Source organism: Hemiscyllium ocellatum, chromosome 2 (genome assembly GCF_020745735.1).
Source record: "Hemiscyllium ocellatum isolate sHemOce1 chromosome 2, sHemOce1.pat.X.cur, whole genome shotgun sequence".
Taxonomy (NCBI): domain Eukaryota; kingdom Metazoa; phylum Chordata; class Chondrichthyes; order Orectolobiformes; family Hemiscylliidae; genus Hemiscyllium; species Hemiscyllium ocellatum.
The window spans coordinates 132,597,353-132,624,776 of NC_083402.1; the positions used below are offsets into that span (position 1 = coordinate 132,597,353).

At 40.4% G+C, this 27,424-nt stretch overlaps 1 protein-coding gene across 1 annotated transcript in view; it reads right to left on the minus strand.

Annotated features, from left to right (window-relative positions):
* The window catches only part of LOC132829009 (ephrin type-A receptor 5-like), a 331,532-nt gene that overhangs the window by 40,856 nt on the left and 263,252 nt on the right, over window positions 1-27,424 (minus strand). The window contains exon 10 of the mRNA XM_060846273.1: window positions 26,997-27,064. Within this exon, the coding sequence (XP_060702256.1) occupies window positions 26,997-27,064 (68 nt within the window). The remainder of the gene's footprint in view (window positions 1-26,996; window positions 27,065-27,424) is intronic.

Here is a 27,424-nt window from a genome sequence, read left to right on the forward strand (position 1 = left end):
ATCAGATATACTATCATTATCATTAACTGTAAATTGACAGAGGAACTTTTTGATGATTCAAGTGGACAAAGAATGGGACTACTTGACCACCTACCTGATCTTGCCAGTTTTGAAGATCTGATTGATTTTGGTAATCTACTCAAATTCTAATTGATTCAGTGTGTTGCCAACACTAATCAATAGCTAACAGGCCATTTGATATGGTTACCTTGGAATCTTCTCAGGATGATTTTGTGGCATTGTTTACCATTTTGCAGCAGCACTCTGTGATCCCTTTGATTGTTCATTTGAATGTGATTTATTCAGTTCCATTGAGAAGGGCACATAACGCCTCCAGCTTTGGAAGATCAGTACTATATCAGGGTCTTAAAATTTGCCATATGTTTCTGCTTCATTATATTGAAGTGATTATCACCTCTTTAATGGGAGCACTGGTCACGTATTTCATGGGGCACTATTAAAACTGAAGTGGGCACGAAATCAATGAAAATTGATTGCATTTTGCTAATGTTGACTAACCGGCTATTCTGTTTATAGACAAGTAGGAGGCTGGAAGAACACAGCAAGCCAGGCAGTATCAGGAGGTGGAGAATTTTAGATTAGATTCCCTTCAGTGTGGAAACAGGTCCTTCGGCCCAACCAGTCCACACCAACCCTCTGAAGAGTAACCCACCCAGACCCATTTTCCTCTGACTAATGCACCTAACACAATGGGCAATGTAGCGTGGCCAATTCACCTGACCTGCACATCTTTGGACTGTGGGAGGAAACCGGAGCACCAGGAGGAAACCCACGCAGACACAGGGAGAATGTGCAAACTCCACACAGACAGTCACCAGAGGCTGGAATCTAGCCTGGGACCCTGGTATTGTGAGGCAGCAGTGCTAACTACTTGAGCCACCATGCCACCCTGAAAGAAAAACCCCTGAAGAAGGGTTACTCCTGAAACATCAATCACTCCACCTCATGATGCTGCCGAGCTCGCTGCATTCCTCCAGCCTCCTGCCTGTCTACTTTGGATTCCAGCATCTGCAGGTTTTTTGGCTCCTGTTTATAGAAGCACAGGAGGACTAATGAGTTAAAGGTCAGCCCTATCCCATCCAACTTGGCCACGGATGTTTCAAAAAGTTTTCTTTATGGTTTTGGCTGAGGTACAGTCCCAAAGTACTCAAATAACAAAATAAAGCAGATGAAATAGGAAGAGGAAACTCTGGAAAGCTCTCAGCAGTTCAGGCAGTAGCTGTTAAGAGAAAGGGAAACAGAGTTGACTTTAAGTCAAATATGATTCTTCAGAAGGCCCAAATGTTTGGTCACTGGGAGACAAGATATTTGGCCCTTATGGATGTTGGGCTTCCAAAACATTCAATCTGCTGATCCTGTTAGAATTGCCCAAGAAGTCTGACATTCCAATCGATAATGCTCCTGCTCCCACAAAGCATTTGAAAAGATCTTGGACTTCAAACAGTTCTGACATTAGATTAGATTAGATTTTACAGTGTGGAAACAGGCCCTTCGGCCCAACAAGTCCACACCGACCCGCCGAAGCGAAACCCACCCATACCCCTACATTTACCCCTTACCTAACACTACGGGCAATTTAGCATGGCCAATTCACCTGACCCGCACATCTTTGTGACTGTGGGAGGAAACCGGAGCACCCGGAGGAAACCCACGCTGACACGGGGAGAACGTGCAAACTCCACACAGTCAGTCGCCTGAGTCGGGAATTGAACCCGGGTCTTCAAGCGCTGTGAGGCAGCAGTGCTAACCACTGTGCCACCGTGCCGCCCACATCTGGATGGTTAGACAGAAAAATCCTTGTTTTCTCAAGCGAGATTCGTCACATCATGACCATGGCCCATGTCAGCTTTGCCAACACAATTCTCCACTGTTCACCACGTTAATTATGCAGCCAGCCTCTTTGGAGTCTGTCTTGCGCAATTGTGCAGCAGGAGAGTGGAAGTGCTCACCACTCTCAGGACTTTGTGAAGTTTATGCTGCTGGTACCGTGTTTAAAGGCCAGCTGCACAACACTTCAACTACTGCAAGCTAACAAATGGCTTTCACACTGTGTGATGTGTTGGCATTGGAACCAAAGAAATATCCCAGAAAGATTAATTTCCAGGCAGGGAACTTGAGGTGCTGGGGAGAAGAGAGCCATCCTTGTTCAGTCTTACTAAAGGCAGCCAGTCCACAAGACTCAGCCATCCTGGACTAAGATAGTGGCCCATGTTTCTGCATTGTCCTTGACGTAGCGCAACACACAGCTGTACAGGGAGAAAGCTAGCGATCTTCTGTGCTTTGCAAGGGTAAATGCTACCACCTCCTCTCTGATACTTCACAAATACAGGGTCAGCACTCAGTAACTCTGCCACCACACACTCACCTCACCCAGGCTTATGGGCTACAAATCTCAATACTGCATGCGGCATGTCCATCTGCTCCTCTTACACAATCATTAAGGATACCTCACCACCTCTCCTCCTCTTACATCTGCATTAACTGCTCTTCCATTCACTGTCACCATGCTTAGTCCCATTCTTTGCCTCATTGCAGGAAAGGTTGTCAAATCCCCTCCACCCTCCAGATAAATGTCGCTATAGCACCTTGGCAATATAGCTTTAACCCCTACGCCGAGTACACTTGATTTACATGACTGGCCATGGCTCTGTCTCTGAACTGCAAGGATGCAGATCACTGGATTCTGACAGGACTATGCTTCTGACCGATGTTTGCCAACCCCCTAAACCTATCCCCTTAACTGAAAAGCCAATCAATCCAAAGGGTTTTTACAAATACATGAAGAACAAAAGGGGAACTAGGGAGAGAGTAGGGCCCTCAAAGATCAGCAAGGCAGCCTTTGTGTGGAGCTGCAGGAGATGGTGGAAGCCCTGACTTTGTCTGGTCCCCTTTGACTTGCGCACCTGCCTATTTGGCCAAAGCCCATACACTGCTGGAACATGCTGTAAGTGTGAAACAATGTAACACAATGCCATACAGCAACATATTTATGCATTCACTGTTTAATGCTCCTCTCTCCACACTAAAAATAAATTCATATCACTGAGGCTGGTGGCCGCCAAGTAGTGGAAACTGCATAAGCACAAAGAAAGTAAGTTCCCATTCGGCTGCAATCCTATCCAGCTGCATAACTGCACATTCACCCATTTACAAACCCATTCACATGTACACAAACATACCGGAAGGTGGTTAAATGTCCAAAAGCTTTTCAATTCATCAGTTAATGAATAGAACAAGGCACTTAGTGCCATACAAAGGGGAGGTCACTGTAATACTTACTGAAAATCCAGCACTAAAAGGAAGTCACAGAGACACAGTCATTCAGCATGGAAACAGACCTTGCGGTCTAACCAGTCCACACTGACCATGTTCCCAAAATAAATTAGTCTCATCTGCCTGCACTTGCCCCATATCTCTCCAAATCTTTCCTGTTCATGAACTTATCCAAATGTATTTTAAACATTGTAACTGTATCTGTATTCACCACTTTCTCCAAACACAAACCATTCCTTGTGTAAAAAAAAATTGCCCCTCATATCCTTTTTAAATCTATCTCCTCTCTCACTTTACAAATCTGTCCCCTAGCTTTGAACTCACCCATGCATGCGAGGGAAGAGACCCTTGTCATGATTTTATCATGCCCCTCATGATTTTATAGACCTTAACCTCCTACTCGCCAGTGAAAACGTGGAAGTGGTTTCCCATCGAACTGCTTCACATTCCTGAAGAAATCAGGATTAGAAGTCCTGGATGCAGCATTGTAGGAGTGGATTGGTAATCTGGCAGTGATGACTACTTCTTGGAAGACCTAGGCAGTTAACTCTGCTTGCCTCTCCACAGTGCCAGACCTGCTGCATATTCCCAGCACTTTCTGCTTCTATCCCAAAACATTGTGCTGTGCAGTTGCAGGAAATATAATTTTGATGTTGATTTTCAAAAGAATAGCCATTCAATCCAAAGGGTTTTTACAAATGCATCAAGGACAAAAGAGTAACTAGGGACAGAATAGGGCCCCTCAAAGATCAGCAAGGCAGCCTTTGTCTGGAGCTGCAGGAGATGTGGGAGATACTAAACAAATATTTTACATCAGTATTTACTGTGGAGAAGGGCACAGAAGACAAAGAATGTAAGGGAACAGATGGTGACATCTTGAAAAATGTCCATAAAACAGAGAAGGAAGTGCTGGATGCCTTGAAGCGCATAAAGGTGGAAAAATCCCCAGGACCTGATCAGGTGTACCCGAGAACTCTGTGGGAAGCTAGGAAAATGATTGCTGAGCCCCTTGTTAAGGTATAGTCATAGGTAAGAAGCCAGAGGACTGGAAGTTGGCTAACGTGATACCACTATTTAAGGAAAGTGGTAAGGACAAGCCAGGGATTGAAAGACTGGTGAGCTTGACATCGATGGTGGGCAAGTTGTTGGAGGGAATCCTGAGGGACAAGATTTCAATGTATTTGGAAAGGCAAGGTCTGATTAGGGCTGGGCAAGGTGGCTTTATGCATGGAAAATCATGTCTCACAAACTTGGTTGAGTTTTTTGAAGAAGTAACAAAGACGATTAATGAAGGCAAAGTGGTGGATGTAATCTATATGGACTTCAGTAAGGCATTCAACAAGGTTCCCCATGGGAAGATCTCATGAGATACAGGGAGAACTAGCCAGTTGGCTATAGAATTGGCTTAAAGGTAGAAGACAGAAGGTGGTGGTGGAGGGTTAATTTTCAGACTGGAGGCCTGTGACCACTGGAGTACCATAAGGATTGGTGCTGGGTCCACTACTTTTTGTCATTTATATTTATGATTTTGATGTGAACATAGGAGGGAAAGTTAGTAAGTTTGCAAAGGACACCAAAATTGGAGGTGTAGTGGACAGTGAAGAAGGTAACCTCAGATTACAACAGGACCTTGATCAGATGGGCCAATGGGCTGGGAGTGGCAGGTGGAGTTTGATTTAGATAAATGCAAGATGTTGAATTTTGGAAAAGCAAATCTTAGCAGGACTTATACACTTGATGGTAAGGTCCTAGGGAGTGTTGCTGAACGAAGAGACCTTAGAGTGCATGTTCATGCACTCTTGTTGGTGTTTACTATAGGCCCCCCAATAGCAGCAGAGATGTGAAGAAACAGATTGGGGAACAGATTTTGGAAAGGTGCAGAAGCCACAGGGTAGTAGTCATGGGCAATTTCAACATCCCAAATATTGATTGGAAGCTCTTTAGATCAAGTGGATTGGACGGGGCGATGTTTGTGCAGTGTGTCCAGGAAGCTTTTCTAACTTAGTATATGGATTGTCCGACCAGAGGCAAGGCCATATTCGATTTGGTACCTGGTAACGAACCAGGACAAGTGATGGGCTTGTTAGTGGATGAGCATTTTGGTGATGGTGACCACAATTCTGTGACTTTCACCTTGGTTATGGAGAGAGATAGGTGCGTGCAACAGGGCAGGTTTTACAATTGGGGGAAGGGTAAATATGATGCTGAAGACAGGATCTGAGGAGCATAAATTGGGAGCATAGGCTGTCAGGGAAGGATGTCGTTGAAATGTGGAACATTTTCAAGGAACAAATACAATGTGTCCTTGATATGTATGTACCCGTCAGGCAGGAAAGAGATGGTCGTGTGAGGGAACCTTGGTTGACGAGGAAGGTTGAATGTCTTATAAGGAGGAAGAAGGAGGCTTACATAAGGTTAAGGAAACAAGGTTCAGACAGAGCATTGGAGGGATACAGAAAGCCAGGAAGGAGCTGAAGAAAGGGATTAGGAGAGCTAAGAGAGGGCATGAAAAATCTTTGTGGGAATAGGATCAAGGATAACTCCAAGGCCTTTTAAGCGTAAGTGAGAAACGTGAGAATGACGAGAACAAGGGTAGGTCTGATCAAGGACAGTAGTGGTAGACTGTGTATTGAGTTGGAAGAGATAGGAGAGGTGTGGAATGAGTACTTTTCTTCAGTATTTACAAGTGAGAGGCACCGTATTGTTGAACAGAAGAGTATGAAACGGACTGGTAAGCTAGAAGAGATACTTGTTCGGAAGGAAGATGTGTTAGGCATTTTGAAAAACTTGAGGATAGACAAGTCCCCCGCACCTGATGGGATATCTCCTAGGATTATGTGGGAAGCAAGAGAGGAAATCGCAGAACCGTTGGCAAAGATCTTTTCATCTTCACTGTCAATGGGGGTTGTACCAGGGGACTGGAGAGTGGCGAATGTTGTGCCCCTGTTCAAAAAAGGAGATAGGGATAACCCCGGGAATTACAGGCCAGTTAGTCTTACTTCGGTGGTAGGCAAAGTAATGCAAAGGGTAATGAGGGATAGGATTTATGAGTATCTGGAAAGACACTGCTTGGTTAGGGACAGCCAGCACGGATTTGTGAGGGGTAGGTCTTGCCTTACAAGTCTTATTGAATTCTTTGAGGAGGTGACCAAGCATGTGGATGAGGGTAGAGCAGTGGATGTAGTGTACATGGATTTTAGAAAGGCATTTGATAAGGTTCCCCATGGTAGGCTTATGCGGAAAGTCAGGAGGCATGGAATAGTGGGAAGTTTGGCCAGTTGGATAGAGAACTGGCTAACCGGTCAAAGTCAGAGAGTGGTGGTAAATGGTAAATATTCAGTCTGGAGCCCAGTTACAAGTGGAGTTCCACAGGGATCAGTTCTGGGTCCTCCGTTGTTTGTAATTTTTATTAATGACTTGGAAGAGGAGTCGAAGGGTGGGTCAGTAAATTTGCAGATTATACGAAGATTGGTGGAGTTGTGGATAGTGAGGAGGGCTGTTGTCAGCTGCAAAGGGACTTAGATATGATGCAGAGCTGGGCTGAGGAGTGGCAGATGGAGTTCAACCTTGTCAAGTGTGAGGTTGTCCATTTTGAAGGACAAATAAGAATGTGGAATACAGGGTTAACGGTAGGGTTCTTACTAAGGTGGAGGAGCAGAGGGATCTTGGGGTTTATGTTCATAGATCTTTGAAAGTTGCCACTCAGGTGGATAGAGCTTGTAAGAAGGCCTACGGTGTATTAGCGTTCATTAACTGAGGGATTGAATTCAGGAGTCGTGAGGTGATGTTGCAGCTGTACAGGACCTTGGTAAAGCCACGTATGGAGTACTGTGTGCAGTTCTGGTCGCCTCATTTTAGGGAAGATGTGGAAGCTTTGGAGAGGGTGCAGAGGAGATTTACCAGGCTATTGCCTGGAATGGAGAATAGGTCGTACGAGGATAGGTTGAGAGTGCTAGGCCTTTTCTCATTGGAACGGCGAAGGATGAGGGGTGACTTGATAGAGGTTTATCAGATGATCAGGGGAATAGATAGAGTAGACAGTCAGAGACATTTTCCCCAGGTACAACAGAGTGTTATAAGGGGACATTAATTTAAGGTGAAGGGTGGAAGGTATAGGAAGGATGTCAGGGGTAGGTTCTTTACCCAGAGAGTGGTGGGGGCATGGAATGCGCTGCCTGTGGGAGTGGCAGAGTCAGAATCATTGGTGACCTTTAAGCGGCAATTGGATAGGTACATGGATAAGTGCTTAAGCTAGGACAAATGTTCAGCACAACATCATGGGCCGAAGGGCCTGTTCTGTGCTGTATTGTTCTATGTTCTATGTTCATAGCTCCTTGAAAGTAGAGTCACAGGTAGATAGGATAGTGAGGAAGGTGTCTGGTACGCTTTCCTTTATTGGTTACACCACTGTTGGAATATTGTGTGCAATTCTGGTCTCCTTCCTATTGGAAGGTTGTCCTTTATAGAGAGAAGGACAGTCCTTTATAGTAATCTCAACTGGTTAAGAGATTGAATCCATGCTATTAGCTTCCTCTCTGCCTCACAAGCTAGTCATCCAATTGTGAGCTATTTTGCTTTTGGTTATGTTTACTAACTCACTCACCAGCTCACTCTAATCATAAATACCGGGTTCCTACCCATTCACTCATAACCCCTTACTAATCTGTTATTTACTATAACACAATTTCATTCATTCTCAAAACCGTGGTTCTCTAATATATTTTACTACACAGACCAAATTTCTAATCAAAATAACCTTTCCAAACCCATTACTGCATTTTTACACATTATCAGCCCTTGCTACAGTGTTTACTTCTGAATAAGTGTAGTGTACAGAATAATACCTTCCCTGTCATCATGTCTCCACAAAAACCTTACTAACCAGCCCTTACTAACCAGCTCCTGGACCTGATTAGATTAAGTATCTATTAAGTACCTTTTAACTGGGTCATTATCCCTTTAAGAAACTAACCGACAAAACATTGCTTCCATGAAATTACATGAGTGATTGAAACTCAAACCGACAAATAGTAAACAAATCTCACAATCTAGCTGTGGTAATCAATTTAATATCTTTTATTCTTTTATGAAGTACAGGTACAATTTCTAAATTATTTAGAGCATTTTAGCCTAGTATTTTTGCCAACATTTACTAACTTAAAAGACAATGGACTAACACCTCTTAATTATGCAAGCGCATCAGACAGATGCTCTTCATCCCATCAGAAGTAGTTGCCAGCACTTAGCACATGTTTCAACCAATCTCCTATCTCCCAGGACAGAAGCCCTTCAAAACAATGTAACACCATGGTAATAGAAATTGAATATATGTTAAAACTGTATATAAAGGGGCTCTTATAAGAACTGTATTTCGGAATTCTATTGCCACCTCCACCTTATGCTGTGCTACTGATCCTCGGATGCTGCCTGAACTGTGCTCTTTCAGCACCACTAATCCAGATACTGAATAATAGAGACTAATTTCACCACTCACCAATTCCAATCGTTATTTAAACATGACCCCACACAGCCAATCGAGCTAAAGTTACCAAGAACCTTAGAAACAAATATCCTTGGCAATTATGTGACTCTGGAATGACACTAACGGAAATAGCAAGAGCTAAGGAGATGATGAGTTCAACAAATAGCAGCCATCTTATAAAACCCTGTGACTTAATGCTTCATAGGCACAATTTTCCTTTCCCAGGAGATGTCAGGGCTACTGGGAGAGTGCAGGTAAGGGGAATTAAAACGCCCATCAGCCATGATTAAATGGCGGAGTGGACTTCATGGGCCGAATGGCCTTGCTTCCACTCCTATGTCTTATGGTCTTATGGTCATGAGTGTGGAGTTGACACTGGTATTATACTCAGTCCCATTATTGCCACCTCACCAATTAACATCTGGGTGGGAATGTCTGTAAGAGTTTGAAATAGTCAATTTATATCCACTTACTGATCTCTACTCACCACCTGATAATTGCATGTTACCTTGGCAGACAATAAAAATTGGCTCAACTCCCAACTAGATAACAAGGGTAAACTTGCTGCAGAGTTGTGGTTGGAAATAGTACTCCATTTGGGGGCAATTAGCAGCCTGGAGAAACAGCAAGGAGGTATTTTTTGCAAGTCCCCCACCCCCCGCCTCCCTAGCTTGATGGTGGGGGCAGCAAATTAGATGATATCTAACAAGCCCATCCCCTAATTTTCTCAAAAAGAGAATACTGTGACCATACTCTCAATTGCTAACTTTTTAAGTGATTTGCATCAAGGGGACATCTAACTCCTGGACACAATGGACAGGAAACAGGAACAGAAAACAACACATTTTCACCAGTGAGGGTGCTGCTCGTAACTAGCAACAGGGGAAGGGTTTGGAAAGGATTCAAACTCGGGTGCAGTGGATGCTCAATTGCTTAGAATCAGAGAAAATAGTATAACCAAGAAGCAGCATAAAATTTTGTTCTTATTACTCCTTTGCGTAGAGGAACATGGAAATTGTTCAGCATAAAGAAAGACAAGGGTTCAATTTCACTAATCTTCTACACTCTTAGCAATCCCATGACATAATCTTAATACAACAGCCCTAGAAATGAAGAGAAAACTCAATGGTTGAGTGCCTTCTGAGCTACAAGTCCAAAGTCACCTGTTCCTCCTAGGCATGTTATATCATGTTTCAAATTTGTTATGCACTGTATCCCAATGACTGCTCTACTTTGCCACAATTGTTTGAACTAATTTTGATAATACTATTCCAAGAGTAAACCATCTCAGAAGCAATTTCAATCACATTCCAAGTGTATTAGAAAACACCATTTTATAAATAGGATTTGAGTGCTATGTAATTGTGTTAGAGGTAGGAGTATTGCAAAATTAAACAAGGCTTTTTTACAGCCAGTGGAATTATCAGGCACTTATCAAGTAAAGCTAACATGGATCAGCTGTGAGGCAGAACTCGATGACATTGTCCTGATATTAATTGGACAATCCTACTGTAATGCTTTAACTCCCTTTAAGTAGCAAGTGTAAAATATTTGATTTTATTTATTGAGACTACTTTGCAAATAATTCAGTGAAAAGTACTTTTCACACTTAAATTCAGACAGATTAAAACATGTTTTACTCATCACAGAGTCCATAGCACGACAACATAGGTATCTCATGAATTCTCTGATTTGTGCTGTTGCTGCCTTTTCAGCTGGAGTTCCTGTCAGGGTCTCATATCTTGTGTCTTTTCAAATCAAAGTTCATCCTATCCCTATTAAAATACTATATAGTGAAATCATTCAAACATTGTAGTATGTCTCTACTTCAGCAGCCACTCTAGGAAAACATTTCTATTGATAATTTTCTATTGACAAATAAAATTAAGGAATTAAGGGCTACGGGGAGAATGCTGGTAAGTGGAGTTGAAATGCCCATCAGCCATGATTGAATGGCGGAGTGGACTCGATGGGCCGAATGGCCTTACTTCCACTCCTATGTCTTATGGTCTTATGGTCTTATGGTCTTAAAAACTCAGGAGGCAGTTTTACACTCCACAGATGTGCAAACAATGGTTATTGTGGCAAGCAAAGGGTTGCCAACTAGATTTCTGGAACAATCTTTACACACTTTTATAATCATTTATTTACACAGTTAGAGATTACATGCAAACACATCCTAACCCAACAGCCACAGAATGAACACTGAAAGAACTGTGGATGCTGTAAATCAGAATCAAAAACCGAATAAAGCTCAGCAGATCTAGCAGCATCTGTGAGGAGACATCAAACTTAATGTTTTGGATCCAGTGACCCTTCCTCAAGACAGGACCTGAAATATTAATTTTGATTTCTCTTCACAGGTGCTGCCAGACCTGCTGAGCTTTTCCAGTAACTTCAGTTTTTGCCAGAATGAGTCTGTTGGTTCATATAGGGACAAGTGAGTCCCAATTAACGCCTACTACCTGTTCACACAATGAATATAAAACTGAGATTCTGCACTTTCCAAGACCATGAATCCTTCTTCAAAGGCAGTATTTAAAATTTTATGCAATACTCTAGTTGAGACCTAACCAATGGTTTAATGGTTTAGTGTGGCTCCCTTGTTTTCTGTCCAATGTGCTTCCATCCAAATATGCTACATATCATATGGACTGCCTTATCAACTCCCCCTAGTTATTTCAAGTTATAGGTTTGCATTCTTTACTCCATTTCCTCAAAATCATACCATTTAAACAAAGTTACTTCTTCATGTTGTTTCTTTCAAAGTGCACAGCATTAGTCTTACCCACATTAAATTTAATTTGCCTGTTTAGCTGCAACTTCACAACTTACTGCATTGATCAGTCTTATATCCGATACTGACTTCAAAATTGCATGCCCCCTACCCAAATCCGGGTTGTTGTTGGATGTCTAAAAAATTCAACATTTTGTGTGAGTTTGTATGCAATTTCCCCATGAAACTGAGATATAATTTGCCTCTAATATAATCACTCCAACTTCTACCCCACTTTTCAAGATGAACACCATTGATTTTCTTTACCCTATTTGGATTGCACATTATTTGACTGCATTTTCCACAAGACATGTGCATCAATTAAAAGTCAAGTGAAATTGTATCTGCAACTCCTCAGGATCATGATTCCTGATGAGGGGCTTTTGCCCGAAATGTCGATTTTCCTGTTCCTCAGATTTGCCTGACCTGCTGTGCTTTTCCAGCACTACTCTAATCTTAACCCTGATCTCCATCATCTGCAGTCCTCACTTTCACCCCTCTGCAATTTCTCAGCCCACTCTTCCAAGTTATCTTCGCTATCCTGCATTCTTCCTCAATTTGCCAGCTGCTGCAGCCTCTGATATTATTTCTTATTTGTCTTTGTCCAACTACTTTTATTTATATGAAAAATCTTAGACATATGACTCATACCATATGTCATGAGAACAAACATACATGTTTCCATACTCCTAATCATTTGCTTATATATATTGCCTTTAAGATCATGTGTTTTAATGTGAATATCTTTTGGGAGATCTTATCCAAAGCTTTATGCAAATCAACAAATATCTTCTAATGGATTTCATTTAATTATATGAATGCAATTTATTAAAAGAAGCAATCAATTAACTCACTCAAGCACAAACCCATGCTGGCTATTCTTGATAAGCTCAAATCTTTCCAAGTCTTGATTGGTGTCATTCTGATTTACAGTCATTTACTTGATTTGCTGGAGTAAACACTTCTGTATTAATGATATTGTTTTGTTGCATTATCTGGGAAGAAGCCTACGGCCTCTCAAGTGTGCAGGGCAGTATAATATTGTGGGAAGCATGCAGGGAACCAGAATGCACATAGGCTGAGAAATTTGGCTCCAGAATTGCCCTGAAGATAATTTAATGCATGCATTCCAAACTGGCATTGCACTGGTCTATTCAAACACATCCTCTTCTCACTCACTGAATGGACTCTCAAAGGCTTAACATTCGCCTGTACCTATGTTTTTGTTTTTGCCGCTGTTTACCTATTATTTACTTATCTATGCTACTTAACTATGTGATTTGCCGGTGTTGCTCACAAGACAAAGATTTTCACTATGCCTCGGTACACGTGACATTCAATTCAATTCAATTCACCAAAGACATGCTTCCAGCTGCAGGAAAGACATGCCCTACTCCATTCCACTGGCATTATTAAAAGGGCTAATTTTTATTCATTATTTTGTGCATTTCTAGTCAGCTGTTATGGGGCTTGGATAATGACGAGTTGCTCCAATTACTCTTGTGAGTGTTTGTCTGGCCAAAGTCTTTTCACCTTCCTGCCTTTACCTGTATAAAGTTAAAAGTCACACAACACCAGGTTATAGTCCAACATGTTTATTTGGAAGCACTAGCTTTCGGAGCACTGCTCCTTCACCAAGCGATTGGAGCAGTGCTCTGAAAGCTAGTGCTTCCAAATAAACCTGTTGGACAATAACCTGGTGTTGGGCAATTTTTAACTTTGTACACCCAGTCCAGCAGCGACGTCTCTAAATCATGTTTATGTTTATAGGTTACAAACCCTTCTTAACAGTTTTGAAACCTCTGATCACTGCTGTAACCATGTAGAAATATCACCAGCAGGTTCTGGGAGCCTTAGACAGATGAGGAGTAGATACCATTCCATTTCAGACTGATGAAAAATATTCAGTGACATGGTTCAGCAGGTAACCCCTTCTTCCTTTAGATCCCAGTTCCGTTTGATCAGACATCATTTGACTCGTGTTGGAAATAATTCACCACATTCTCAAATACCAAAAGTGATTGACAGAAAATTTTCAGAGGAAACTATGTGCCAACTATATGCCAGTCTCCCAGGTGTGATAAGCAGCTCAAGGTCAACAAGGTTGGTAGGTGTATTGAACTTTTCTGGTCCTCTATCAAAGGGTGAAACTATATAGGGTTATTCAGAACGTACAGCAATGGCTGAGGATTGAAAATCTTGGTACCACAAAAGAGACACAGAATACCTTGAATAATGTCAGCAAGGTCCTGGGAGGTGGGAGCAAGAGAAAAGGAACATGTTCACATGTTCCTGTAAATTCCCAAAGAAATGGTGCAGTCTTTGTTGCAGATAAACTTAGTTCATTTACTGGAGAGTGATGAAGAAGAATTGAGTGCCATCTTTGATCTGAGTACAAAATCAAGTTTGCAACTCAAGTGTATCAATGATTCAGTGTTGCACTTCTGGAGATGCAGTCCATTAGATGAGATTGTAAAACAACATTTTAGCCACTTGGTTGATTTGACATTAAACATTCCTCAACATTATTGGAAGAAAAGCATGGAGTCCTAGTCAAAAGCATGTCATGTTCGACTGCCAAAATAAACACAGGTTCATCTGCCCTAAATGTTGATTCTCCAGCTCCTTGCATGCTGCCTGACTGGCTGTGCTTTTCCAGCATGGCACTTTTTGACTGTCATTGTTTATATCCTGTCTATTGCTGTGGAATGGCTACTTAATTTACCCAAATATGAGTGGTTATTATGCTTGAAGAATAATCCACTTTGTAAAGCACTTTCAAACAGATCAATTTTGTGATAGGGAGCAATATTTCTCTCCCTAGTCAGAGTGCATTTCTTTTTTGTTGACACAAAGTCTAAACATGGCAAGCCAACAAAGAAACCATACAGAAGGCAAATGGTGTTGCTGTTGTTGAAATAAAACTCTTTTTTTTAAAACTGGATACACATAATTATTGTGTCAGAAAATTGGTACCTGAAAGGGTGAAATGTTATCCAAAGCTAAACTCCATCTTTCAGAATTTTCCCAGAAAGATCTAATCAGTCCTAAGTGCTAAGTTTAATGTAGCTAACTAGCAATGATTCCTTGCTCTTAAGTCGAGATTGAGGTCTCACAAGAAACTATCATGTAACTTGGATATAATGTAACTATCACGTGAAATGTCATAAACCTATTGTATCTATTGACCACAAGCTGCTCTTCTGGTAAAGACAGTTATAGAATCCCTACAGACCCTTCGAGTCTACACCAACCCTCCAAAGAATATCCCACTCAGATCCACACCCCTACCATATCCCCGTACCTCTGCATTTCCTATGGCTAATCCACCCAGCCTGCACATCCCTGAACAATGTGGGCAATTTAGCATGGTCAATCCACCTGTACATCTTTGGACTGTGGGAGGAAACTGGAGCACCCGGAGGAAACCCACTCAAACATGGAGAGAATGTGTAAGCTATAAACAGATAGTTTCCTGAGGGTGGAATTGAGCCTGAACCAATGAGTCACTGTGCCACCCTTAGTGGACATTGAGTGGGTATCCTTCTCCATGTTGTAACAGTAACTCAGACTAATGCCAATAGAACGTTGGTGGCAATGGATCTATCCAAAGCATCACCGATGGTATCAGTGGGCACAACCATGACATATAACATGGCAGACATCTGTACTGGTTTTGTTTGTACAGTGCTTACATCAAAAAGCTTCTGCGGTGTAATGTGCATGACTATTCAAGAAGAAAGATTTTGTTTTAAAATATTCCAGAAGCCATCTAAAAATGTTAAATATTCAACAGCTTAAAAGTGGATAGATCCAGTCAGCTTCCATGAAAACAGCAGCCAATAATTAGAAAATATGCTAAAACAATAGCAATACAAAGCTTGCCTGTTGAAGCTCAAAATAGCGAATTAAAAATACCAAAAAAAGACTTGTGACAAATACAGAGGATTTTGCCAAAGCTAAAAGGGGGAAATCAACTCAGGATGAGGATAAAATAGTCAGTATTGGACCTGGAGTAAGTTAATCCCTGAGTGGAAAAGTGAAAGTTCTTACATTCAAGGAAAGGTGCTAGCCTGAGAATCTAAAGAAAGATTTCAGCTGCTTCATTTAGAAAATGTGTATCATTTCTAATTGTTTAAATTGTTGGGGAAAGTGAAGAAAAAAACCTTTGTACAAAGACTGGTTAAATCCAAATGAAAATGGCAAAGGCAGAAGAACATTCATAAAAGCACCATTTTGAAGTTAAACAACTTCTTGGTGCACAAGTGAAATTAGCCTTAAATGCACAAAAATGGAGCAACACCATTCTTTTCAGTATAAAAATCAAAAATCTCATAGAGAAGTAGAAAGGGAGTGAATCATCTATATTGCTGAAAGGGCATGAAAATCAGTTTAAAAAAAGGGGAACGGTCTCAATGTTTTTCCTCCATCTTGGAAAATGTAAAAAATCAGAGTCTGTGACACAGTATGACACAGAAAGAAGCCATTCAGTAAACTCTATCTCCATCAGCTCTTCAAATGAGCATTTTGACCTAGTGCCATTCTTCTGCCTTTTCCTCATGCCATTACACATTATTTATTTCTAATTCAAAATGATTTAATCTCCAATGTTTTCCTGAATGCTTCCATTCAACATACATCCATCACATTTCCAGGCAGACCATTCCACACCCAAACAATGTTTGTGAAAAAGTATTTCTCACCTCTCATTTGCTTCTTTTGCAAATCAATTTAAATCTGCGTCCTCTTATTCTTGATCTTTTTTTTATAGTCAGGAATAGTTTATCTTTATCTACTCTGTCCCAATCCTCAGTGATTTGAAAACATCTATATAGTATCTTCATAACCTTGTTCTTTCCATGGACATCTCAACCTATCTCACCTCCTTGAAACCATGCTTACAGATCTCATCTGTACTCTCCAATGTGGTAGTATAATTTCTTCGTATAATGTGGCATCAGAACTATGCACAATCTAAGAAGTGTCTTCTACAGGTTCAGCATTACTTCCTTGCTCTTGTCCTCTATGGTCTTACTAATAAAGCCAAGGTTTTTTATGTTTAATTAACTGCTCCCTCCACCTCCTTGTCTCCTTCAATGATCTGTACACATATACGCTCAGATCTGTGCACCTGTACCTTCTTAAGTATTGTATCCTCTGTTTTAAATTCCCTATCCACATTCTTCCTGACAAATTCCATCCCCCCTCACCTTTCCACATTAAACCTCATTCACCACCAGCCTGCCTAATTCACCAAACTGTCAATGTCCTTATGAAGTTATACACTGTCTTCCTCACAGATTACAATTCTCCTAAATTTTATGTGGTCCGCAAATTTGAAATTGTTCCCTGTGCTCTAAGATCTAAATCTAAAGAAAATTCCCATAACTGACCCCTGAGGAATTACACTAAAACCCAACCCCCTAGCATGAGAAACATGCATTGAGAATTATTCTGTTTCCTATCATTCAGCCAATTTTGTACTCAGATTATGAATGTCCCTTTTATTTTATGACCGTAACTAGCCTAAGTGGCATTGTAACCTTCTGGAAGTATATCATGTCAACAGCATTATTCTCATCAACCACTTCTGTTACCCATTTTAAAAAAAACTCAAGCAATTTTGTTAAAGACGATTTCCCTGTTGCACATTCACTCCCTTTATTATCCTTAGGTGCATCTCATCTCATCTCATTGTGAACTTTAACAATCAACAATCAATCGAACATTTCCTCCTTATTAATTTTAACTCATTCTAACAACAGACTTTCCTGTTCTGTAACAATGTCTGCGTAATATGTAACTGCTTGGTAATGACAGTTGTAAGCTATTTAATATCTCAACTGTACCACCTACCTCCAAATATAAGTCTGCTTTTTGTTCCCTCATCAGCCTTACTCCCTCTATTACCACTCATATACTTTGTGTGTGTGTCTATAGAAGAATCATTGAATCCCTACCGTATGGAAGCAGGCCATCTAGTCCATGGGATCCACACTGACTCTCCAAAGAGCATCCCATTCAGATCAATACCCCTACGCTCTCCTTGCAGTTCCCATGGCTAACTCACCTAGCCTACATGTCCCTGGACCATTACATACAACTTAGCATGGCCAATCCACTTATCCTGCACATTTTTGGACTTGGGAGGAAACCAGAGCACCAGGAGGAAACACACCAAGACATAATGAGAATGGGCAAACTCCCCACAGTCACCCGAGGGTGGAAGTGACCTGGGTCCGCGGTGTTGTGAGGCAGCATTGCTAACTACTAAGCCACCTAAAGAACTTGGGATTTCCCTTGGATTAGTTGCCAATCTTTTCCTATAATTCCTTGCGGCTTCTCAAATATTATTCTTCACATCACTTCTCAATTGTTAATAATCTTCTTGGTTCGTAATTGCCTTTTCTATCTGACATCTGACACGCAGTACTTTATCTTAGAATTCAACATAGGAGATAGAATTTATCTTCTTTCAACTCCATTTTGATTCAGCCCTACCTCTCCCTCACATTTGATGTTATGGCTTTGTCCTTAATGGGCTCTGCATGTAGGTTGAACAATTAGAAATGTGACCGATTTGGAGGTCAGAAAAACCATTTGATTGTGTATGAAAGGATATTTTTTTAATATCCTGAAGTATTATCTCCTGACCTGGGTTCAAGGCCCACTTGCTCCAGACGTGTGTAATAACATCTCTAAACAGATTGATTAGAAAATATGAATTCTATTTCCTTTGTCATCCAGGTAGCTTTGGGTTTATTTTGTTTACTCTATCTTTCCCTTTTTAGAGAATATATCTTAACTAGAACTATCTTATCTTTGAGTGTAGCCCACTGCAGGCAGTCACCCATTCCCTTTCTGCCTCCCGTATCTGTGTGGGTTTCGTCTGGCTGCTCCAGTTTCCTCCCTCAGCCCAAAGATTTACAGTTCAGGTAGATTGGCCATGCTAAATTGCCCATAGTGTTCAGGGATTTGCAGGCTAGGTGGGTTAACCAGGGAAAATACAAGGTTACAGGATTAGCATTGGGGGTGGATCTGGGTGAGATGTCCTTCGGAAGGGTGATGTGAACTTGATGGGCCAAATGGCTAGTTTCCGCACTGCAGGGACTCTAGGATTCTCATTCTGGTGAATAACATCATCAGACATAGAAGTGGAAGTAAGGCCATTTGACCCATCGAGTCCACTCTACCAATCAATCATGGCTGATGGGCATTTCAATGCCACTTACCCGCACTCTCCCCATAGCCCTTAATTCCTTGTGAGATTAAGCATTTATCAATCTCTGCCTCAAAGACATTTAATGTCCCAGCCTCCACTGTGCTCCGTGGCAGTGAATTCCACAGGCCCACCACTTTCTGGCTGAAGAAATATCTCCTCATTTCCATTCTAAATTGACCCCCTCTGAATACACCATGGTTACTCCAGCTGCCACTTGAGCTTTGAAACCTGGAGCTCAGGTTTCTGCATCTAGCAGCATTTCCTGCAGATGTGGTTATCTAGGACATCAGTGAAGTCTGACATTCCACTTGACCAAGGTGAGCTGCCATATCTTAACTTTACTTCTCTAACATTAACTACATTCTACTGTGTATTAGTCACTGACTTTCCCATATTCTTGATGTTTCTCAGTTAAGTCCAAATATAGTTATTTATTTGCAGAAAAAAAATCCCTTGACTAATTTACTGTTATTTAAACATAGTTCTTAAGTTTCTTATCAACCAAATGAACGGATGGAGAAAGAGTTTGGGGGGGGGGTGGGGGGGGAGGTGTGGGGGGGGGGGGGGGCGGGGAAGTGGGAGCGAGAAAGTACAGCTTCCCAAATGTCCCACTCAGCAAACTTCTTGCAGTAAATTTTATCTAACGCAGCTCTTTCCCCCTTGGTACTGAATGCCTATGTTCAACAAAGTTCCATAATGTATGTACTCAGACTCTGTCTCACTCGAATCCACCTCCCTCTGACCGTGCACCTTTACAAACTGTACACTTTGAAACTCCCCTTCTTGTATAGAGCCGTGATGAGTCACTTTCCATTTTAACTTCCCGGTATAGTTTTTTTTTCTCACCCAGAGGATGATTGGGTATGGAGAGCACTGCCTGGGAGTGTAGTTGAGGAGGGTAACTTCACAATGTTGAATAAATACTTGGATGAGCACTTGAAATATCATAACATTCAAGGCAATAAACCCAGTGCTGGAAAGTGGAAATAATGTAGATTTGCACTAGTTTTAGAAGTACAGACTCAATGGGCCAAATAGCCTCTTCTGTACTTTATATTTGTACAATTCTAATCAACATCTTATTCAGGCAAGTTAATTCAGGTGATTAATATTGTCTGCCACATTTAGGAATTGCAGGTTTAACTAAGCAAAATAACTTACCTAAGTGCTGTCAGTTCTTTGTCAGAATCTGATTTTTACTGTAAAACTGAACCTAAAAAAGATTTAACAATTGAATTCTAACTTCAGTAATTTGGACCGGGGAACCATTGATCTACGATCAAACGATCTCCTGCTGAGTGCGTTCCCTATGTCCTATGCAAAATTTCTTCATTTTAAAGCATTTCAACACTTTAAGATATCACTTCTGGCAGAAATAGAAGTATAATTCAGAAACATTTAGAAGCTTTTGAACAAGGTTATCTGATATTACAAAGAGATCTTGATCATTTGGATAATGGGCTGTGGGAATAGCGGATGGAGTTTAATTTGGATGAATGTGAGGTATTGCATTTTGGTAAAATAAATAAGGGCAGGACTTATACTGTTAATGGTAGGGTCCTGTGTAATGCTGTAGAACAGAGAGACCTAGGGGTTTTAGATACATAACTCTTTGAAGTTCATGTCACATGTAACCATGGTGGTTAAAAGGCATTTAGCATGCTTGCCTTCATTGCTTAGAGCCTTGGGTATAGGAGTTAAGACGCCATGTTGAGGTTATACAGAACGTATGTGAGGCCTCTTCTGGAGTACTGCATCCAGTTCTGGTCACTCTGTTATAAGAAGGATATTGTTAAGTCAGAGAGGACTCAGGAAAAAACTACCAGATGTTGCCAGGAATGGAGAGTTTGAGTTATAAAGATAGGCTGGGACTTTCTCACTGGAGCGTAGGAGTTTGAGGGGGTGACCTTACAGAGGTTTGTAAAATCATGAAAGGTGAATACAAGGTGAATGACAGGTGTCTCTTCCCTAGGGTGGGGAATTTCAAAACTAGGGAACATATTTTTAAGGTTAGAGGAGAAAGATTTGAAAAAGACATGAAGAGTAACATTTTTTACAAAGTTCATGAGTGGAATAAACCTCCAGAGGAATAGGTGAATGCAAGTAGAGTTATTACACTTAAAAGACATTTGATTAAGTACATGAATAAGACATGTTTGGAAGGATATGGGCTAAACGCAAGCAGGTGAGATTAGTTTAGCTCAGGATTATGATTGGCATGGATTGGTTTGATGAAAGGGTCTGTTTCTGTGCCATATGACTTTTGACTCTTTAATAGCTTTCAATGAAAATTTCTGAAAGGAAAATTAACAGATGAAGTTAAAAATCTTCATTAATACAACAAAGTTTCTTAATTATTGAGCTTTATTTGCAAGTAATCATTATCCAGAAATTAGAAGTATTAATTTCAATACTAGAAAAAAATTCAATGAATCAACACTTAGTACAATGAAGTCATTATGTAACTTAAAACATGAAACAGCAAGACCAGCCACATTAGGCAATTTAAAAAATCTTCAGCTTTTAAGTAACTCATTTAAATAAAAGAAATAACAGCAGTTACGTACAATGGAGAATGATATTACACTTGCAAGAAGTTTTAAGATTACTGATAGTTCAGACAGGGAAGTAAACGCGATTGTATGGTAGGAACAATTCATCAGATACAGAATTGTTTCAGGACTTCTCAGAGAGCTCAAAGAGGAGCTAGGGTTTTTTTTAAATCATGAAGGTGCAGAATAGATCAAGGTTTAAAACAAAAGAATATAAGAGAATAAATGGGTACCTTGAATAATACTGTCAGAACATTTGACAATTATAAAAGGATCAATCACATAATGGAAAGAACAAAATTCAACCAAATAATGCAGCTTCTAGCAGAAGGTGTTTACAACTTTATTAATGATCTTTATCCCATAGTAGGAATTTAGTGATAATGATGATTTATAACTAGAACTGATTCAAGACAGGCTTGTTGTCAGAATTTCCATAACATATACTAAAAGAAAACTATAAATCAAAAGAGGATCACACACTGGAAAGACTCATCCAGATGGTGGTGGAAGCTGAAATCCAAAAACATCACAAGACAGTGATGGGCATGTTATGTCAAACTGGTTCAAGATCATCAGATACTGTCGGCTTTCTAATGTACATAAACACCAAAGCATCATATGATAAATCAACACAAAAAATCATAAATCCTTTGGTGTTAGAAGCACCTGTTCCAGATGTGGATTTAAAAAAAATACATTAAAGGAAAAATGGGATGAAACTTACCAGAACCAACTAAGTATCATTTTCATTGAATTTCATGGAGGTTTCTCTGCATGATGCCTAGTAAGTTTCTTATCCTGTTATCCCAAATATCCCTTATTATAACTGTGTTTCATGTCCCTTTTGTGGTCCACTCATGCTACCTGATTCTCCCACTTGCCATAGTCAGAGTAATTCACCATTGCCAGGACTGTTGGTGTTGGCACCTTGTCAAGCACTGGTCATCTGGAGCTGTCCTGCATGTTTGAGACATTTACCCTGATATAGTAGATGAGAGAAATTGGTGGCCTCTTTCCAGAGAGGGATCTGGAGGTCCTAATAGATGAAGTTAGCCAGCCTGGTCTAATGTAGCCATCTTTGACAGAGTGATATCAGTTTTCTGGAAAACTGCCCAGCAGTGCAGGAAGAAGACTTTCTCTGTTCCACTGGGATGCCACAGGCTTCATAGAATCATAGAATCCCTACAGTGTGGAAACAGGCCATTTGACCCAACAAGTCTGCACCGACTATCCCCTACTCTATTACTCTACATTTCTCCTGACTAATGCATCTAACCTACACATCCCTGAACACTATGGGCAATTTAGCATGGCCAATTCACCAAACCTGCACTTCTTTGGATTGTGGGTGGAAACCAGAGCACCAGGAGGAAACCCACGCAGACAAGGAGAATGTGCAGACTTCACACAGACAGTCGCCCAAAGCTGGAATCGAACCCAGGTCCCTGGTGCAGTGAGGCAGCGGTGCTAACCACTGAGCCACCGTGTTGCCCTTCTCTCTGCTTTCTCATACTTACTCCATATCTGCTACTGCAGCAACCTCCCTCCAAGGCTCATGCCCTATCATTCTCATAATGCAAGCAACACCTACTAACCAATCCATTCTCTCCCCCCAGAATACTAACCCTGCATGGCCTCTGTTCCTCATACCTTGTCAGTCAGGACACCTCACCACCTTTCAACAATCTGGAGCAATGCTAATGATTTTGCCAGCTACTATCATGTCAGTCCATCCACTTATTTATCTTATTCCTGGAGGAAATGGCACACAATAGGGCCAAGCCACTGGTGGGAAGTTTGACATTTGGTTTCTCACCCCCGACGAGGATGTTGACCCTGACTACCCAAGTGGCTAACTGACCATGGCCAAGCCCGGATAGATATTGGAGGTTCTCTCAATTTTTTGTCTCAAAATCTCAAGTGTGCTGACTGTCGCCCTTGAATTCACTGAGAATAACTTGCCCTCAACTTTAAAACATGGTATTTGACATACAGTTGGCAGGTGATGCAAGTGTGATACTGATGTGGCATGGTGCCATACAGTAATATGTCCACCTCTTGACTGATCACTGTTGATATGGAAAGCTGTCTGGACTGAAGGTAAGGCAAAACAGAAGTAATGGGAATCTGTTTGATTTAGCTGAGGTGGCAAAGTTTAAAAAGGTAACAGTAAGGCAAGGCAAAGCAAAGATGATATGAGCATCCTAGAAGGCTCAAAGTGAGTGAAATGTGTGTAAAAAATCAAAAATAACAACTGAACCACAGAATAATAAGGCTTCCTTGCACAAAGACGTTAACCACCTTTAAGCGAGCATCTTTGGAAGCAATTCCAAGAAATTACTAAGATTTACCACCCAAATCTTTAAATGGTGATAAACCATTTATGCGACTCAACCATTCCCTGGTATAAAAGGTGATTTATCTCAGCCAGAAATGACAGATCATTCACGTAATGGTCATTCAACTCCTTTAAAACATTACACAGGGGGCCAGTTTTCCTGTATTATTTGAAATCACCTGATAATTGAAGAGAATGGAGCTACAACCTTCTGACAGAGCACTGGATAGCAAAGGCAGAGCACTGTTCAAATTCAAAGGGATGCTGAGAGTCGACTTAAAATATAGACACCAATACTGTGTGAAACAGAAGGATATCGTCACAAAAATCAACACATCTAAATTCCAAACACAAAAGCATGCTTTGCTCTTATAATTTTACAGCACATTAAAAATCCTCAACTAGCATAGAAGCCAGTTGATACCAGTGATCAGTATAACTTTACTGAACAACGAGAAGATTTCATTGGTCATGGAAGAGAAAATAAAAGGACTTGAGATTAATTATGTTGTTGGATGACAACTCTTCATGACTGAGTGATCAAAGGTACTACTGATTTCATAGGTTTGGAGGGATTAGTCAATTGTCTTCTGATCGTAAACAAATCTTCAAAATCTGATCATCGGATTTCCTTGACACCACAACCAGCACGAGTTAGCAGGAGACTTGATTCAGTCAATCCAGCTGTTTAGAAGAAGCAGCAGCAAAACATCACAGTCAACTTTACTGCCTATGATTGAACCTGACAAAATAAGAGTGTTATCCAATCAAGAATGGAAGGATCACATGTGTCTACCTCATTCCAACATCAAAAGAAGATGATTTCTTCCCTCAGTGACGCAGCAATCCTCTCTGACATGATTTGATAAATTAATTGCCCAAGGGTATCAAACATTCCATAGCAGCATCAACATCACAGCATGTCCTCTGCAAAGACCATTCAGTGAATCAAGTATCCACCAAGATTAAAATATGGCAATGAACTGAACCTGAATGTTTCTTTCTCTCGGGGCAGGATTTCAACCTAACTGTGTTGCCAACCATTTATAAAGGCACAGACTTGAGGGGAGATGAGCTAGGGCGAGCCAATTTGGTAAACAAACATTCTTATTTAAAACAACTTCTAAAGATTTTCATAATCAAAAACAAAAATTCTGGCTAAATTATGACAAGACAGTTAGTAACTGACATCGCAAGCTCTACCCATCAGGATGTAAACAGCTGTCTCTAAAAGGAGTTAACTAGTTCTAAGTGCTAAGTTCAACAAAGCTAATCAGTATGCGCTAACTTTTAAACAGAGCCTGAGGCCTGATGTATAACTCAGATGTAATACACAATGCCATTACATACTATGTAATAAGCCCCCTTATCAAGACTGAGCTTCTCCTCTGTCAAAGGTTTCATGTGGACATCCTTCCTCACTTGGTATCAGTAATTCAGCTTAATAAAATAAGTAGGATTGACATCAATAATTCTACCATAGGCATTTCAGATGTTATGGTAGACATGATCACCATATATGCCATATTGTACCTTAATTAATTTTATCTCATTATAATCTAGTTCATTCAACTGATGAACAGATGCAAATAGGTGACAAAAAAGTATATAGCATTGAATGAAGTCATCCTAGGACTAAAAATGAGCAATATCTTTTTCATTGTTCTATTCAAGGACCAGATGAAATACATTGCAAAGTTTGTCCTGTTCACAGGGGTGGACTTAATGTTCAGACTTCAATGACACATACTTTGAGAGAGAAACATGAAAATGTCATGAAAACTTAGGAAGAGTAGCTGGCAAAACACATCTTGGGTAAAGTAAGGAATGAAATCAGATGCAGAAAAATAAGTTAAATATTTAAAAATTCAAGGCAAGTATAATAATACAAAGACCAATACAATTGCACTAATAATCATCGAAAAGCAAATGATGCTGACACACCTTTGAAGATCATGCATTTCATGTTTAATTGAGCAACATATATTTAGGATGGTCATCCAGTTCACTTAATGATTGAAAACTGGAAGGATAAGTAAAGGTTCAGGTTCTGCAAGGTGTAGGTAAAGGATGCTGAACTTACAATGTAAGCTTTAACTGTTCAATTCATGTGAATCTGGTCAACTTTCAGCTTAGACCATATGAGAAGTACCAAAAAGCTTGAGATTGCAAGTTCAGAATTTCCTCTCCTTTATTTATTTACAATATACTTTTTCATGCAAACCTTTAATATCTTTGTGTTTATAGATGCAGGAAAAAAAATGAAAAGATTTGAACAAAACTATGATGATAGTGATTTATGAGGATGGACAGAACAGCTTGCATTTATATCATGCTTCCATAACTTCCAGACATCTCCATTATTGCACAATGAAATGCATTACTACTGTAATATGGAAAATTTTCACAGTCAGTTTACATGCATCAAAGACTCAAACGTAGCTTTAAGAAAAATTACCTGATAAATTATTCTAGAGGTGTTGGTTGATGGATAAATGTTGGTCAGGGGAACCAAAAGAACTACATGCCAGTCATGAAAATTGCTTTCATAATTAGGTCCACTAGAAAGGGCAGACAGGCCCTTTACAATGCATTCAAAAGACAGTATTAACATCATACTCGACCACTATTACACTGAATTCTCAATCAAGCTTCCGTGCCCAAGACAATGAAATTAGATTCAGCTTTCAGGTTTTTAAAGCCCTGTCTGCCCACTGGGCTGGGCTACAATTTTAACTGTTAATTCCAGATTGGACCAACAGATGGGACCCACAATCACCAGTATTCACTTTTCATCCAGTTGTGATCTACCTTTACCAACAAGAAGCTGAGACTCAGTGAAGAAACTCTAAAGCAAAACTAGACCTAGCCCTTAATTCTTTAGAACAGTGGCAAATAGTTGGAACCTTTAAACTGAAAACTCTGGATGGCCTATAAATATTTCAACATCAGCTCTGCACGAGGCTTGAGTTATCTTGCAGAGGATTTAAGCTTACGTCTTTTGAGTTGGAATAATAGACTTTGGTAACATGAGTATAGCATGAATAAAGTATACTTTATTACCATTACTGCTCCTGTTTGCTAGCTATGAGGATTTCTGCACAATACCGTAGAAGGATTATTCTAAGAAACTGATTATTCTAAGGCATTCTGTCTGCAAGCTGTAACATAACCTTGTAAACGTCAACGGATACACAGCAAGGATAGAACATTTCATTTTCTTTTATTTGAAGCCAAATGCTCAACAGTGAACTCTAACTGAACTTTTGCAGATTACTTTCCCCCCAAATTCCTGAAACCCACAGTATAAATTATTTTATCTGACTTACTGTGACCATTGTGAAAATGCATTTTGTCCTCGTCTGGATCTTGTTTAGCTTTACTGTATCCACATCGTCTAGGTTAAAGCAAATAAGAAAACATCCATTAATCATGTGTTTCCCAATTCAAGTTGTAAGCTAGACAGAAACCAGTTATGGATGGCATTTGTCAGTGAGGCCTCCTCTGTTCTGTTATTCTGGCTTTCAGCAGCAAAGTCATGCTTGGCAGAGACCCGTCTCTGGAGATCCTTTGATAGAAAAAGCTACAGCTGTATAAGAGATTAGACTGTATTTGAAAAATATCCCCAGCAGTAAAATTAATGTCACTAAGCACACACAACAAGATCTCTGCAATAATGTGCAATATAAAACCACAGCTGAGATGGAATGCCATAGGGTCTCTGTTTAGTCTTCATTCACAGAACATGGCAAGAACA